This window comes from Polypterus senegalus, chromosome 4 (assembly GCF_016835505.1).
Source record: "Polypterus senegalus isolate Bchr_013 chromosome 4, ASM1683550v1, whole genome shotgun sequence".
Taxonomy (NCBI): Eukaryota; Metazoa; Chordata; class Cladistia; order Polypteriformes; family Polypteridae; genus Polypterus; species Polypterus senegalus.
The window spans coordinates 244,164,648-244,182,678 of NC_053157.1; the positions used below are offsets into that span (position 1 = coordinate 244,164,648).

The window sequence follows — 18,031 nt, forward strand, 5'->3', positions numbered from 1 at the left end:
GAGTTGGTCCGATAGAAACGGTGGGACTTCAGCTTTCTATTCATGCTGGTCATATCCCTCCAGTTTCTTGGTAGCAAGTCGAATTTCAAAGAGAGCTACAGAGGGCATGCCACACACACGGGCATCATCTTTACGACCGACAAATGGATTTATTTATTTATTTATTTTTTGTCATTTGTAATTTACTGAAGGAGGTTTTTGTAATTGCACGCTTTTGAAGTAATAACCACATTATTTGTATTCAGTGTGCCTACAATCGAACTGTCGACCTACCACTCGAACGGGAAGTTAATTGGAACGACACATGGATGCCCAGACGCTACAAGTAAATGAAAAGTATTACCATCAAAGCTGAACACCGCTATGCAGGTGCGATAAAATTAACATAACATTCAAATTATGATTAAAATATCTGCATTTAATAAAAAATATTTTTAATCTGTAACCCAAGCATGATATTATTGGTGCTCTGACATTTTTTTTATATTTTAAGTTCATAGTTTGTTAATGATTAAATTTTAGGCATGTAGTATTTAGACTATATTGGTAATAGATATCTCTATTTTTTAATCCTGAAACGCCGCTGCATGGGGGCTTGTTTGCTTTGAATGTGCTCTGTCTCTGAGTATGTCAGAGGACAGGGACTGTGTGAAGTGGGGTCTAGCCTCATGTGGGGAGGCGAAAATGGGAGGGTGGGGGGTTAAGGGGGGAAGAGAAAGAGCTATATCTATACCTAATCTATCCTTTTAATCTTTATAATTATAACTGCCAACCTAATCATAGGCTGCATGGTAATAACTCTAGGGGAAATTGGAAATTAAGGCTAAAGCTGTCTCACTTCCAGTTAAGACTATAAAATAACATCAAAAATTCAGAATCAATGTCTCTATGATGGGACAGTTAACTTCGTGAGCTGGAATGTTAAAGGCCTGAATCACGAATTTAAAAGAAAGAAAGTACTCTCTCACCTAATAGGTTTAAACGCTAAAATAGTATTTTTACAGGAGACCCACTTACTAAGCAAGGATCAGTTTCAGCTGAAAAAGGACTGGACTGGCCAAATGCTCCATTCTAGCTTTACAAAGCAAACTAGAGGTGTGGGAATTCTCATACATAGAACAGTCTCATTTGTAGCATCAGATGTAGTATTGGATCCTGAAGGGAGATATGGGATGGTCATGGGAGACTTATGTAACTGTAAAATGATTCTGATAAATGTTTATGCACCTAATGTTGATGCTGATTTGCATCCATTCCCAATCTGAACACTCATAAAATTGTAATGGCTGGGGACTTTAATTGTGTTTTAAATCCACTCTTAGATAGGACTTCTACCACGGGGGACAACATCTAACACTGCAAAGATAATTACAAAGTTTATAACGGATCACAACTTATCAGACCCCTGGAGGTTTTCAAACCCAAACTCAACAACATATTGTTTCTACTCACCAGTACATCATTGCTACTCAAGAATTGATTATTTCTTTATAGAAAATAATTTCCTGCCTTTTATTAAATCTTGTAAATACGATACTATTGTTATTTCTGACCATGCACCTCTGATCTTGGAGCTAAAGTTGCTATGCCCCACACACTCACCTCGCAGATGGCATCTCAAGCCTCTTCTATTAGCAGATGAGAACTGTACAGAATTTATATCCAAACAAATCAGTTTCTTCCTAGAGACAAATACATCCTCAGAGATTTCTGCAGGAATACTCTGGGAAACTCTTAAGGCCTTCTTAAGAGGACAGATTATCTCATATCTTTCCCACAGAAATAAATTAGAAACCAAGAAAGTAGCAGAGCTAAAAAGCAAAATTACTAGAATAGATGAAGAACATGCCAGGCTTCCAAGCGAGGCTCTACATAGGAAAAGGCAGGCTCTGCATTCAGAACTAAACCTCTTGACAACTAAAGAAACAGAACAACTAATTTATAAATCTAGATATCATTACTATGAACATGGAGAGAAAGCTAATAAGCTTTAAGCTAAACAAATTCACAAGCAAGAAGTCCGCAACGCAATCCCAGTAATCACCAACACGAACAGAGACAAAATCAACAACCACAAAAATATAATGCACACATTCAGAGACTACTATAAATCCTTATATTCTACTGAATTTAAAGAAGACAATACACAATCTAATGCATTTCTGGATACATTACAGACACCACAAATAGACACTTTTAGTTGGAGGAACTCGATAAACCGCTGGCGTTATCAGAATTAGTAGACACTATAAAGTCAGTTCAAGGTGGGAAAGCAGCAGGCCCTGATGGCTACCCTGCAGAATTTTATAAGAAATTTTCCGCTCAGCTAGCTCCCCTCCCATTAGCAACATTTACAGAAGCCAGAGACAATCAAACTTTTCCTCAAACTTTTCGCCAAGCATTAATCTCCGTTTTTCCTAAACAAAATAAGGACTTATTAAAATGTGCATCATACAGACCAATTTCACTATTGAAAAATGATGTTAAAATACTCTCAAAAATCATAGCTAGAAGGATGGAGAAAGTGCTCCCTTCTGTAATATCACAAGATCAAACTGAATTTATCATGAGCCGACACTTATCTTCAAATCTTCGATGCCTGTTTAATGTAATATACTCACCAATTAAATCAAACACCCTAGAAATATGATTATCATTGGACGCAGAAAAAGCATTTGACATGATTGAATGGAAATAACTTTTTACTACACTAGAGAAATTTGGCTTTGGCCCGAACAATTGTGCATAGATCAAATTACTGTATACTAACCCAGAAGCTTTAGTTGGTATCAACAACATTTGTTCCGACTACTTTAAACTAGAACGTGGTGCCAGACAAGGATGTCCCTTGCCAACGCTACTGTTTGCAATCGCCATTGAACCACTGGCAATACACTGTCGAAATACTGATCAGATAAAGGGGATTATCAGAGAAGGACTGGAACAGAAAATTTCTCTATATGCAGTCTTAACAGCACTCATAGAATTTCAAAAGATCTCTGGTCTCAGAAATAATCTGAATAAAAGTGTACTCTTTCCAGTGAATTCTCAAACATATAATATTAGATTAGACACCCTACCTTTTGTCATTGCAGAACAGTTTAAATACCTAGGGGTAAACATCACAAGTAAACATAAAGCTCTTTATCAACAAAATTTTTGCCGTCTGCATGGAAACAATTAAACAAGACTTGCATAGATGGTCAACCTTTTATCTCACTCTAGCTGAAAGAATTAACACTGTTAAGATGAATATTCTTCCTAAGCTCCTTTTTTATTTCAAAACATCCCAATATACATCAATAAATCATTTTTAAGCAATTAGATTCAACAATAACCTCATTTATTTGGAACTCAAAACATCCACGTATCCAAAGAGCGACCCTAAAAAGAAAATAGGCAGAGGGTGGCATGGCTCTACCTAACTTACAGTTTTATTACTGGGCAGCAAACATACAAGCTATAAAAACCTGGACGCAAATAGAAGAACAAACACAGGCTTGGTCCGCAATGGAAGTAAAATCCTGCAGTACTTCTTTATATTTCCTGCTCTGTGCCACAATAAATACAAGTTATCGGCAATATACTAATAACCCAATTTTGCTTCACTCACTTAGAATCTGGGACCAATATAGAAAGCATTTTAAGATGGAGACGCTTTTATCTGTGGCACCTCTGCAAGAGAACCACCTCTTTCAACCTTCGCAAACATATATAGTTTTTAATATCTGGAAAAAAATTGGGATTAACTTGCTTAGAGATCTTTATATAGACAACGTATTTGCATCCTATGAACAATTACATTTCAAATTTAACATTCCAGCTACACATTTCTTTCACTATCTTCAAATTAGGAACTTTGTTAAAACAGAACCTTCCTGATTTTCCTCATCTTGCACCCTCATCCATGCTGGAAAAAATATTGATCAATTTCAAGGACACAGACACCATCTCTGCAATATATAAAATCATTTAACAGTCCCTCTCTTTCAAAGATCCAAGAGGACACTGGGAAAAAGATCTCTCAATTAATATATCAGAAAAAGAGTGGAAAGTAGCAATGAAGAGACTTCACTCAAGCTCCATATGCGCAAATCATACAATCATTCAACTCAAAATTATATATCGAGCACATCTGTCTCGACTAAAACTCTCCAAAATGTTTCCAGGGCAGGATCCAACCTGCAAACGCTGCAATCAAGTCCCAGCCTCACTGGGTCACATGTTCTGGTCCTGCACCAAATTAACATTATTCTGGACCAAAATTTTTAATTACCTTTCAGACAGCCTTGGACTCACAATCCCTCCTAACCCATTAACAGCTGTGTTTGGGGTTCGTCCAGATGGGTTTAAAGTGGAGAAAGACAAACAAACTGTGATTGCATTCACTACACTTTTGGCACGCAGACTGATTCTGCTAAACTGGAAGAATCCAAACTCTCCTCTTTTAAGCCAGTGGGATACCGAAGTTTTATACTATTTGAAATTGGAAAAAATCAAATACTCAGTTAGAGGATCTGTACAGATTTTTTTCAAAACATGGCAGGATCTATTCAGTAATATTTTAAAATAAGCTCTTAAAGCACAGAGGACGCAGTTATTTCTGTATTTCTTTTTCTTCTCCATTCATCTCTATTGGCTTATCAAACTTATCAATTTAGGTATGTTTTCAAGCCTAAAGTTTTACTCCGTTGGCCTTGCTCTCTCTCTCAGGGGTGGGGGTTGACTTGATCTCAATTCTATTTTTTGTAAAAATTGATTTATTTGTATGGAATGATTGCAATAAAATTAATAAAATTTCAAATAAATAAATAAATAAAATGTCGACTAAAGCACTGTGTTTCATCTTGGTAGAGTAATATATATGTTGCTCTACATTCCCTTATTGTATTATTAACATGTAGCCTTAGAATGCCTAATCTCATAGACTTACCACCGTATATAACTTAACCCCACCTTCCCTTCTATATCTATAACCTCAGGCAATTACAGTAGATGTAGTAAAAAGACAAGCAGGAGTTAAGTTACACATAAAATTATGTATTACTGATAATATTCATAAATAATAACAAAATGCAAAGTACATTTGAATATCGGCAACCATACAACCTGATTAAATGGTGATGTGTAATTCAGGTGGCACACAGACTTGTAGTTACTTAAAATGTCTCTAGTTAAGGCATCGTTGGTCCTCAGCTTTCAGCCGCATGTCTGTTCAATATGGCTGAAGCTGTGCTCTTCATTGTGTTGTCTTCATCATCACAGGTTAGCAAGAGAGATGCTTCTTCATCATATGTTAGTTAGAGAGAGGGAGAATGTGGTTGAGCAAGCAAATTTATAGGTTTTCTAACCAACCCCTCCAGCCAATCCAGACATCCATATTTCAGACCAATGGGTGGAATAGATCATCTTATCTCCTGCCCCAAAACCATATGTTAAACATCCTGGCTTCTTTGCAGGTGGTTGATAGACTTTAGCAGAGAAATACTCATCAAACTGGTTTAAGACACATCCCCCCAAATCCTGTCGTAAAATTACAAAGAGACAGTTGTAAAAGGGGGGAGGGGCAAACACGAATACCTCTCACCAAAGTAACACTAAATTACATTGGTTTGCCTAAATTATAAATAAAGATGTACAAAACATTTATCAAGTTATATGCAAAATCTCACATCACAACACACTGAATGAAGGAAGCACATTTAAGGGATAGTTAAGCAGGAGCGCCTAGCATTGTTTGACGCATTTTAACACAGAAAAACTGTTCCACAATTGTAATATTCAACATGTTTTGTTAATTATTGACATGTCATTATTTTCCATCATATATATATAAGTTCAGGCATTATGGTTTCACACGAACGACCAACCACAAAAAAATTGAATTTAGAAATATAACAATATCTCCAAGTGTTCTTTTTTTAGGTTACCATGTAAATATATTCTGTTTTATATTCTGTATATGCAAACATTTTAAACGGAGCGTTAATTGAACTGACTATAGCAGACTTGTCATATTCTTAAACCCATTATCAAGCGGGGCCATTTTTGTTAAATCGCTTGTAATTCGACCTCTCCAAATTAGAATCATTGCTGTTATTGAACTATCTGGAGTATAAACACATGTTTGGTCTCTTTGTAAAGGTAACATTCTCTAGTTTCACCCTTAGTAGTCAGAATCACTGTAGGTGTGACTGATCAAAAGTTATGCACATTAGAACTCACAGAAAAAATTTGATTTTTTGTTCTCGCCTAAGTTTTTGTGAAAATAAAGGCCTCTATAGCTGCAGTAGGTAGGTGGGGACAGAAACACACTATGTACCAACAGAATAACTTGTTGACTACTCACATTTCAAATTTGAAAAGAATACCTGTAAAAATGACATTTTTACACCAGTTTTTATGTGGGCATGTCCAGGTGCTTTTTAGAGGGACCATTATCCATTATCATTTTGGAACGTATGGAAAAGTGTAATAACTTTGAATGCTTCAACCCACAGATATCAATGAGGGCTCTACTGAAAGCTTACACCTAAAGGAATCTATATCTACACACAGTGTCACTCTATTAGTTATGGAAATTCATATTCCATACTAAAAACAATAAAAAATACACATTTCAATATAAAAATAGTCAAAACAAGTCTTATGGGCCAAAAAAATATATATATTTTATTTTTTACTTTTTTTTAATAAAATGCACACAAACTATATACATTTTTTACAAACTGTTACAACACAGCTCAGCGTTTTTCCACGTGCCACTGATTGTAGCAATCCCTAGCAGGCAGAAAGCACAAGGGCGTGTCACATGTTACTCTCTGCCTCAGACATATCCTAGTCCGATTCATCACTGTCACGCCGCGTACATGCCTCTACTACTTCATCGAGAGTGTATTTACGTTTATCTTTACGTTTATCCATATTTAAAATGCGAAAAAACTTGGTGAAATCACAATAAACAACCATGCACCAAGTCTGCAGACTGCCACAAATGCCAGCTTCGCGCAGCTCCGATCGGTTTTGTTTACAAGTTGGCATGGCAAGTTACATTTCGGCGTGCTCAGCTGCTCATTGGCTGTAAGTTTGGAGTGTCACTCACAGCGTCCAATCAAACTGGTAGATTCTACCAGGGTTTGGAGTTGTGCGTCATCGTTCAGCTGTCTGTGACACTCGTTGGATATACGAGGCGCCAGTCACCCCCAGACCCGTCGTAATTGGCCAACTTATGTGTCAATCAGAAGCTAACACTTCCGTGTAACATGCTTTAGTATGGTTATTGCCGACAGAAACAAATTACGTCTGATATGACCAATAGAAATGAAAAAAAATGTCGCAGCTAGTCTCAAGTTAAGAAACGTTTTCTGGAGTTTTTGTCCCTTTGAGGATCTATCGTGTGTTTTGGACCTAATTGTTTTACTGAATTATATTCCCTGGAGCCTTGTGGACAGAATGAGATCAATATTGCTCGGAAATATTGATGTTTGACTTGCAGAGAGCCTTCAAAGGTAGGAAAAGTCAACTCTTAAAAGTATTTACTTCTCTGTAAAAAAGGATTTAGTGTCAGTGCTGTGGTTGTTGTATGTCAAAATGGTTTACATCATCGGAAAGACAAGACTCTGAGGTTTCATTTGATGTGTAGTATGTTGAGGTGCATGACAGAGGGGAATGCACACATGGCTGTAACGTCGTCCAATCGTTGTTATGTACCGGGACCGGTACGTGTGCATGTTAAGATTAAAATGACTTTATTTATATTATATTGATAAATAATCATAAGGTCAGAAATCAAGGAGGCTGTGAGTTTGCATGGACTGCGCTGTTTCTTTTTTATCGTGACATCGCGTCAGTAGAGAGTGCATGACGTTAACAATGCATTGTGTCCTAAATGACAGCACACGCTTTGTGATAAAAGGCCAATGTGTCTCAGTTGGTTCATTAATACAGTATACAGTATTTTGACAGTGTATTTTAATCAGAATTATTACAAACATATTACCCATATTCATTTCCCATGTACAGTAGATGTGTAACGTTTGGTGAGAATAAATAAAAGAGTAACAACACATATAATAGTTATGTTGCATTGTTTATAATTAACAAAACTCATTGTTTATCTGAAATGTTCTCCTTTGTCTTTTTACGTTTGACAATGGAATACTTCAGTGTACAGTCAATTTATTCCACTTCTTTAGGTATACATTGTCGGTATTCTCCATTGCATTTGCCCCCCAGTGTAACGCGTGCCAGTGTAAGTGAGTTGTGGGAGACGAGCTCACATAACGGGAGACAAGGCACCTCCTCACCCTGCTGCCATGAGGGCTCTTCGAATAAACATTACCATATTGTTTTTTTCTCATTATTTCAATACTAATTATTATTATTATTATTATTATTATTATTATTATTATTATTGAACACGTATGTAGAGGAAATTTGTGTCTTATTTTATGTGTGTGACAGGACGGACGGTAAAGCCTTGAATGAAACTCAGTGTTGATGCTTTGGGTAACACGACAGGTGAGGAGCAGGGAAACGTTAAACGTGTCAGTGACTGCGGGGGATTGTGGGACTGAAGATGTTTTAAGAATACAGAAACGACTAAAGCTTAGTCTTTCAAGACTTCTATTTCCATCAATGATTTACTTTGTTGTGCTGCACTTCAGAAGACCACTTATTTACCCTCCTTTGAAATGATGAATCCACAAGGAAAGGATGTCGCCGACAAAGTCAGATGCTTTCTTGAAAGTTTGGCTCCAGATGTGCTTATCCAGCTGCTCCTTCTTGAGTGATCTTTATGTCCACCTCTGGATAAATTCGCAAAGTTTCTTTGCAACATTTTGTTTCAGTAAAGCAGAAATCCCGAGGCTTTCCCTAAATTGCAGAAGACGCTGTCGATTGCACTGATTTTGTTTTAAAGACAGTTGTGATTAGTTATACAGAGCTCGCTTTTTCTCACATTGCTTTTTATAAATCGATAATACAAATCAACTTTACATGTAACGGGTGTATAAAATAAATAGTTCAGTTGTTTGGAGCTTCGCCAAATCCTGATAACATTCATTTAATGTTGTGGTCCCGTTATATTTTCCTACTCTGTTTGTTGAGTTATGTTACGTCATCAGTGTGCGTCTCCCCCGCTATTCGTTGTGTTAGTGAGTGAAGGTAAGCGCGCTGTTATTTTCTATATGGTAAAATTAATTCAATTATTTTAAATTGTTTGAGTTCATTTCTTTGTATATGACAGTAATTGTAATATGATTTTTTTTGTAAACAGTTGTTGTTTTGAAATGTTTTGAATGCTTTTCTATTAATTTTGGTTGTGTGTTAACGTGAGCCTTTCCACGTGGTTTTCTTTTGTTAATAGGAGGAATCACAGAGCTTGAACTGTCACTTTTTATGTTCTCTGTTAAATATTTCAGACCATTAATAAAAAAAGACAAAACATCAAGAACTAAAGGGTGTTTGCAATATTTTTTCGTGGCGGTTTTTACGGCACGTTGCATATAAATCGCAACGCAGAAGCTTTAAAGGTTAACCGAATTCAAAGGCCAGGACGCAGCAGTACGGCGCGTGCGGTGGAGAGACCGGTCACATACAGAACTGGGAAATCACTGAATACTTAAAACGTGTAATGAGGAGTGTCGTGCGCAGATGCTGTTGTGATGACAACGTCGGTAGAAGAGATGCTGGATTGTTATAATACGTGCTGCTTTAAGCAAAATATGCTCATCAGTCTGTTAGAGATTCTAGGTGGACACGATATCTCAAAATCACTCCCTGTGCAATTCGAGGTATCTTAAAATAGGCAGGATGTTCTATTGAAAGAATAAAAAAAAAATTATAGGAAGTAATTTGGAGATATCTCTAAGGTAATTTAAGATATCTCGAAATGCGCAGAAACTTATTTTAAGATATCTCGAATTACATTTAACATATCTTGAAATGTACTTCAGATATCTGAAAAAATACAGCATATCATTTCAAGATATCTTGAAATCTGTTTGAGATATCATAAAAGTGCATTTAGATTTCTTGAAATAGACTTATTTTTAGATCTCTATAATTCAATTTGAGATATCTAAAATGCATTTCTAAATTTCATAAAATATATTTTAAGATATCTTTAAATGTTAATTAGGCTTCCCATTGAAACAGAAACTTTTTTTGGCAAGGACCTTAGAAATTTGTTACATTAATTTAAAATGCTTAGATAGCTTAAGTATGGGACTAAAAGATATTTCTGTTTGTCCCAAGTAACATCAATTGCTGTCATTCTTACAGTGGCCGTCGCTTCAGTGATGTTGCCTTACAATAAGCGGGCAGTTTATCTTTGCAACTGGCGTCCCGTGGGCGTGTCGTGAATGACGTAGTAGCTACTGTATCAATCACGTGCTCAATATACTCTCTGTTTGCACTTATGAGACCCTCGCGCTCCGACTTCTTCACGGCCATAAGATCAAGCAAAGGTGCGGAAGGTGAGACAAAGTCGAACGTGGGGTTCCCGTACGGGTGGGAATGGCAGCAGTGAGGAAGACTGTGACATACTGAAAGGCTTTAAATTTAAGGTGGTGCCTGAGGCCGCGTGGTTTGCTTTTAAGCATTTGGGATTGAGCGTTACATGCAGGAGGCGGCACAGCAAATCGTACCTACTCGAGTTTACTGTGGATGTCGGGGGTCGCACACTTTTAGCTGCTGATACGTTCATTTATTTTAAGGTTGGTATCCCATGAAATGTAATGCTACATCTGGCTTGGCGGAGGCGCGTTAAATCGTGATTGCTTCTGCTCTCTTCGCGCTCGTGCACTTTTCCGCGCCGTTTCGCCTTTTGATTTCGCGCATGCTCCGAAGTGTGCTGTCTGTCGGTCACGCGCTTGTTCAGCCGCTCGCTCCCGCACGGCCCCGTCATTCATTCTGATTTTTCTCGAGCTCTGCGTGTTCTTTGTTTTTCTTCCTTTTTCTTGCCGTCATCGACAACTTTGTTGAAGTGGCGTCGCACACAACTTTGTGTTTTGTCCTTTTTTTCCCCTAAAGCTATCATCGGCAAACTTTCTTAAAGTGGCGACGAACGATGTAACTTTACAGGGCGCGTTCAGGTTTCATTTTCAGCAGACTGTCTCATACTGAGACCTGATAGAAATAATAAAAAATCCCCCCCCCAAAAAAATGAAACCATTTTAATCAGGAAAGATTCTCGTGTGGGTCCACTGTAACAGAGAGACTTTGATTTGTTTAATGGGAAATAAAAAATTCAAACATTACACAAGCTAGTGTTACTGGAGGGATACAGTAAAATCTACAGCTGGCATCATTACAAGTACATTTTTGTGATATTTGAAACGGTATTGTTTTATTTAATGTCTTTTATCCTTTACAACTACTTTCTGTATTTCTGTACACTTTGATACTTTCGCTTACTAGAGATGGCGTGTTAAATGAAGAACAGAACTCAAGCCAATCGGGATCTTTGTGAAGCTATCAAAATACAAAATGTGAAAGCTGCAGAGCCGCGACTCGACTATTATGGGCTGGAGCTCAACTGTCTGTCCTCATTGTTTAAAGTGGTGAGCAGGGGGGTCAGTCATGGGAGCCTGAAATGGGCCACAGTGTTCACAAATAAGGAGACAAACCGACAGACGGCATTTACTGCGAGTGCAGGGCTTTGGAAATTAGGGGCGATTGGGAAAATATTTTGTTAGTTTAAAATTTGCAAAATTATTTTGATATGAGAGTAGATTACGTAGCCAATAATTTTGAAGGAGAAGAGCCTTTAGAAATGTATTTTCTTCAAGTAAAGCGTGTTTGAGAAATAATGCAGTTATGAAGATTATGTGAAGAAGCGTTAATCCAAATGGCAGGCACTTTAAAGTGAACCAATTCTTTACATCCCAATAATGTTGCTTCCTATTAAGAACTGTTGAGAAAGTCTGTTCTCAGTTTATACTAATGTATGTTAAAATATGGCAGACAATATCATAATTAGATTAATTACAGATAGCGCTGACTGTGAAAACACCTTCTTATTTATTTATTTTTTATTCTCGTCTTCTCGACTTGGCTTGGTATGTAAGTTGATAAATATTTTGTATGTCTTTATTTGTAAGTTAGACACAGCAATGTGATATTAGTGTGTCACTGGTGAGAAGCTTGATATATAATTTTAAGTTGAATAATTGTATTCTTTATGCATGTGGAGCTCGAGTGAATTCTCTGCATTGCTGCCTTGCACTCCTTTTCTGAGATGCTGAGTGAGAGATCCTTTACCCACTGTCCTATTTGAAGGGGAGGGATTGTAAAATGGTTTCGTATATTGCAGAAATGCTGTCTGAGTCCTCAAGACTGATCAATATTTTGTCCGGTGTAGAGGAAGGTGGGAAGTGAAAAAAAATTGGGCAGGTTCTATTTAACAAAGTGTTTAATTTGGAGGTAGTAAAAGAAATTTGAATAGCAAAACCCCTATATGATAAATGTGGCAGGTTTTCAATAATACTCCGTTATAATGTCATGAATATCTTCAGAAAATTTGTTTTGTGTTAAAATCTGTGATAATGAGGTCCAAATGTGTGATGATTTGATGTAGAATTACCTATCAGGAGTATCTCTGCTCCAAATTGAGGATATAAACCACCATAGAAACTGCACTTGTCCTTTTAACTCTGTAAAATCTGAATATCATCATAGATACGATCCTTTTTCCTCCTTTAAACACAACATCAAGCCTTTCTATCAGAATAGTCACACCTTCATCTTTGTTCAGATCTTCTGATCAAATTGACATCTCAATGCTGTCCCTGTAAGCGACAGTCCAACCCGAAGTGCGTGTTTTTTATTTCTAAGTTCAGTAACCCGTGTCCATATTAAATCTTCATTTTTCCAGCTCTCGTCTGCCTTTCTCCTGTCAAATGCAGGTAGGGTTCTATAATTAACAGCCATCCTCTACTACGAATGTTAAACTTAAATAACAACACAACACCTTTTGATGTTAGCCTCACACTTTTTATTCTTCTCTCCCATAAAACACACCCGTCATGAGTAACCTCCTACAAACCCACAGTCCTCAAACCCCGAATGTCCTTCTCCCAGTCGGGATGCAGTCCCGTAATCCCACAAAGAGGAGCTCATATATAAGATATAGAATATAACAACTTAACAGAATGAAGCTCCCGATGCGCAGTTCAAGTCCAGCGAGGATATCCAACAAAGCCCTAAATATGACGGCTTTAATCGACCTGCCATTGCTGTGTCCAAACATGATGGTGCCGTGTAGATAAAGTTTTGTCATATCTACATGGTGGAACTGAAAAGTATGCAAATCCCCTTTAATGAAGGTCTGCAGTGCACTTTGATCACATCTGAATTATTTGATTTGTAATTTTAAACTGTGAGGCAGAGTAGGAAATCAAGAGAAATGTGTCTTTGATCCAAACCTCGTGGAGGGCACTGTGACCCTGAAGTGTGCTCATTATTTTCACTGACTTTATGAAATTAATTCTCCCACTTTTATTTTCACAGGCTTTCCCATTTCACATGGCCATACACTGAGGTGTCTAATGGCCTCCAGCTCAGGGCTGTCCATGTGAGAAGTGAATCTGAGAAGAGAAGGGCAGACACTTAGAGAGTGAAGAGTTTCCCACAGAGCATGGCCTCTGCCAAAGAAGATGGCATGAATGAAAGAATGGTGGACATTAAAGAAGAGGACTGTGAGCGGCTCTCACCAGAGGATGTGTGTGTGAAGCTGGAGGATCACGAAGAAAGAATTTCAGTTTTTAAAGCGGAGGAGGAGTGCAAGGGGGTGACTGCTGCCATTAAAGCTGAGGATTTAAATGATTTCTCGGCTGGTCTTGAACTTCATAAGCATGAAGTTGAGGATATTTTCAAGCAAGATGCCTGTGAAGAATCTCCATCCAGTTTACAGCCCTGGCCCACTAATACGGGACGACTGGCTATGCTGGAGAATTCTGCAGAGCTGAAATCAGAGTTATCAGAGTCTGAAGAGAAAATCACTGAGGGAAATGGGAGCGAAGGAGAAGAGTCACCTGGGAGTGTTGGAATAAGTGAGTAATGTGATTAAATATAAAAGAAAGAGAGCCTTTATAATTTCTAACGGTGTGTGCTTTGATGTTTTTAGAAGATTGAAATGAGAGTGGAAAACCCCATTAATTGAACTTGGATAAAGACCACCTGCTCGGGCACATGATAATAAACAATAGGTTATCTAATAAATGATAAATTAGAAAAACTTCTAGAAGTGTTGAGCACATGACTTGAACATCATGAAGTTTTAACTCAAGCTGTGACATATGTTAGGCCAACAGTGTATTACATTTAACAAGAATATCAAAAGTCACATTTTGCTAAAAACACTTTATTGACAATTTCTTCATGCATTCTGCAGTTCTGTTGGCGGGGAGCTCCTTTGGATCTCTCAGCTGTCATCTGTTGCTCGACTGCATCTGTGTGGTCGATTTGTGATTGATTGATCAGAACAGCCCTGTGTTTCACATATGAGAAAATGGTGGAGAAACTGAACAGACAGCAGCAGGACATGTAAAGACCGCACATGGATTTGCCAGACCATAAATGGCACCTCAGCGTGAGGATGGAATGCCAACCAGTGTACTGTTTCATTTATTTTAAAGGCGGGTAGTGGTTAGAAATTTCTATATCAAACCATGAAGCTGCAGTTTCAAATTCAGCTGTTGACACCATGTGACCATAAGGAAGTCACATGACTTGCCTGTGCTCCATTTGGAAGAACCAATTTTGTCTCAAATGTTGTAAGTCGCCTTTGTTAAATATGTCAGGAAAATAATAATTATAATAATGGATAAAATATTTGTTTTCTATCAGATTTACAGAAGAATGGCAGCTTCTCTTTAACTTCATGTGGTCAGTCCTCTCTTCAATACAAAGAGAAAGGTATGAAGATATCAGCAAGACGATCAGAGAACATGACAGCAGCCTTTTTGCAGTGCAGTCCTCTCATTGCTACTGGAGCAACACAGACAGAAGCCATCAAAACTGATCGACAGCAAGTGGAGAAAGAAATCCAAATTCACACTGGAAAAAAATGTTGTTTGGAATGCAGCCAACAATTCACACAGAAATGTGATCTTCATAAGCGTATGAAGATTCACACTGGAGAAAACCCATATTGTTGTCATGGATGTGGTAAGTCATTCTCAACGAAAAACAGTCTTCAAACACACAGAAGAATCCACACAGGAGAAAAACGTCATTGTTGTCCAGAATGTGGTAAGTCTTTCTCACAGATAGGCAATCTTCAAAGACACAGAAGAATTCACACAGGAGATCAACCTCATTGCTGTCCAGAATGTGGCAAGTCATTCTCAAGCAGAAGCCATCTTCAAAGACACAGAATTATCCACACAGGAGAAAAACCTCATTGCTGTTCAGAGTGTGGTAAGTTTTTCTCGCATATAAGCGGTCTTAAGATGCACAGAAGAATCCACACAGGAGAAAAACCTCATTGTTGTCAAGATTGTGGCAAACAGTTTTCTGACACATGTACTTTTAAAAAGCACACACAGATGCATACTGGACAGAAGCTATATTGCTGTTCTCAATGTGGAAAAAGTTTTTTTTACATTACCAGTTTACAAAGGCATGCAAAAGCTCACATTTGAGAGAAAAAGAAGTATGTATGTTCTGAATATGGCAAATGTTTTTGAAAAACAGAAAATTCTTCTTTCACGTGCCATAACCCATAATAATGAAAAATCTTATGGCTGTTCTGAATGTGGGAAACGATTCTTATATTTATGCTCTCTTCAGTCCCACATCTGAAATCACACTGGTGTGAAATCTAATTGTTGTCCCGATTGTGATAAGCAGTTCTCACAACACAGCTCCATACAGAGTCACGTAAGACTTCATACTGGAGAGAAACCTCACAGTTGCTTGGAGTGTGGCAAACAATTCTCATGCCTTAATTCTCTTTATGATCACAGGAGACATCATACTTGGAGAGAAGGCTTACAGTTGTACTGAATGTGGAATGTGATTCTCATATAACAGTTCTCTTTACAAACATAAAATAATTCATTCTGGTAAGAAAAAAAGCTGTTCTGAATATTTTCTCAGACACCGAGACTCTTAACACTAGAATTACCAGAGCCTACGAAAAAACTTGTAGGTCCGTCCCACCTTAAATCGCTTCTTAAAACCGTTCTCACCTCTCCGCCAGTGTCTTTTGTTAATCTAAATGTGCTGATAAAAGAAAAGCTGCAAGTAGCTGGCTATTCCATCCCCCCAACGACTTAGAACGTGCACAAACTTCTCCCAGCTCATGATTTGATTGATTATCTGGGAGTGAAGTGGAGTTTTAGAGTGGAAATAATAGATCATTATTTGGAATACACGCATTTCACGTGTGTTCCGTTTCTACAGTAATCCGTGTAAACACATTTTTAAAACAGAAACGTTTTTCATATTGTAGTAGTAAATGACAAAATGTAAGCATATACTATATAATGTATGAAGCCTGAAGTCCAAATATCAAACACTTTCACAAAAGGTACACATATAACAGAACAAGTATGCTTTTATTCAAAAATATAACTGCAGAAAAAGCCGCCTTAGCATGCCACATTGACACATACTTACTACAGCTGCCACGGTAGCATAATGGTATCAGCTGCTGACCAGTATTCAAAAGGTCATGAGTTTGACCCACACGATTCAGTTTTGAGAAGTAAACTGCTCTTATTCTTATTATTTTATAATAAAAACATGCATTTGATTTCAGTGTGTAACAGCCAGTAATTTATGATACTTGTAAAGGTTAGGATTTTTTTTTTATTCACTTTTCATTCTCTCAGTCGTGTTCAGGATCCTTCCCTACATCTGAGAATGCTGTTTTCATATAAAGCGTACTTGTGACTGCATTCTCGTACCAATGCTTGCGAACTGAAGTGCACTTTTCGTGGCATTACATGTATATTTTTTGAGCATGCCCGTGTCGCTCAAACACAGGAACATATGTTGGTGTACAAGTATAACAAAACAAGTGCACTTTTATTCTAGACTATAAGTGAAGAAAAAGTAAAGCAAGTTACAGTAGGCGGTTGATACGACAGCTTGCGTGGTGCAATGCTAAGAACTGCTGATTTCCGATCCGTGCTATATGAATTCATCACATTCAAATATTAACAATTCCCACACACCCTTCCTACATTCACGACATGTGTACTTGTTGCAGTGTACACAGCTCTCTGTGCTATGGTTCCTATTACACCGAATGAGCACCTGACATTGTACTTTCTTCCCTATATAAATCACATTCGAGTATAGCGCATCTCCAAATAAATCACATTTGAGTTATAGCACATCTTTACGTGAAAACAGCGATGTCGGATTGGGGGGATCGTGAACGCGACTGAGAGAATGGAACTGAATTAAAAAAAAAAGCTAACCTTTACAATTATCATGCATTTACACTGGCTCTTACAGACTGACTGAAATCAAATGTATTTTTTTATTCTAAAATAGTTCAGTACATGCAATATTATTTGAAAACGAAACTGCTGCACTGAATAGGCTGACTCCTTCTGTAACAGCGTCAGCGTGTATTCAAACCCAATCTGACGCTGTTCAACGCACAGTACATGCAATATTATTTGAAAATTAACAGCGTCAGATCGGGCACATATTCAAACCCGATCTGACGCTGTTCGTTTTCAAATAATATTGCATTAGTGCGATGATGTTTTTACATATATTGTCTCTTTCATTCATCTTGCGGTTTGTAATCAGTGACCGCGTGTTTTTTCCCCGATCTTGCCAGTTCGCACATGTTGCTGTATGGTGCTGTTTCTTTTGTACTCCAGGACATGCAGAGGACAGAACAGTACAGAGCAGTAAGTTCAGCGCTATATGCAATCAGACAGACAGACAGACAGGCAGAGAAGACACTAGATATATAAATAAACACCGGGAAGGCACTGTATAATAGATATATAAAAAAAACAGCTAAGGGGATAGATATATAGATAGATAGGAAGGAAAAGCA

At 37.7% G+C, this 18,031-nt stretch overlaps 2 protein-coding genes across 3 annotated transcripts in view; both read left to right on the forward strand.

Annotated features, from left to right (window-relative positions):
• Positions 1-18,031, forward strand: part of LOC120528357 (zinc finger protein 184-like) — a 700,371-nt gene that overhangs the window by 204,819 nt on the left and 477,521 nt on the right. Inside the window, exon 1 of one of the 2 annotated variants that reach the window (XM_039752502.1) lies at positions 10,425-10,469. The exons of the other annotated variant lie outside the window; for it this stretch is intronic. The gene's annotated coding sequence lies outside the window, so the exon portion shown is untranslated. Of the gene's footprint in view, positions 1-10,424; positions 10,470-18,031 lie in introns of those variants that run through there. 2 annotated transcript variants of the gene reach the window in all.
• The window catches only part of LOC120528975, a 14,541-nt gene continuing 10,082 nt past the window's right edge, over positions 13,573-18,031 (forward strand). Inside the window, exons 1-2 of the mRNA XM_039753043.1 lie at positions 13,573-14,054; positions 14,851-15,031. Of these exons, the coding sequence (XP_039608977.1) occupies positions 13,640-14,054; positions 14,851-15,031 (596 nt within the window). The 5' untranslated portion in view covers positions 13,573-13,639. The remainder of the gene's footprint in view (positions 14,055-14,850; positions 15,032-18,031) is intronic.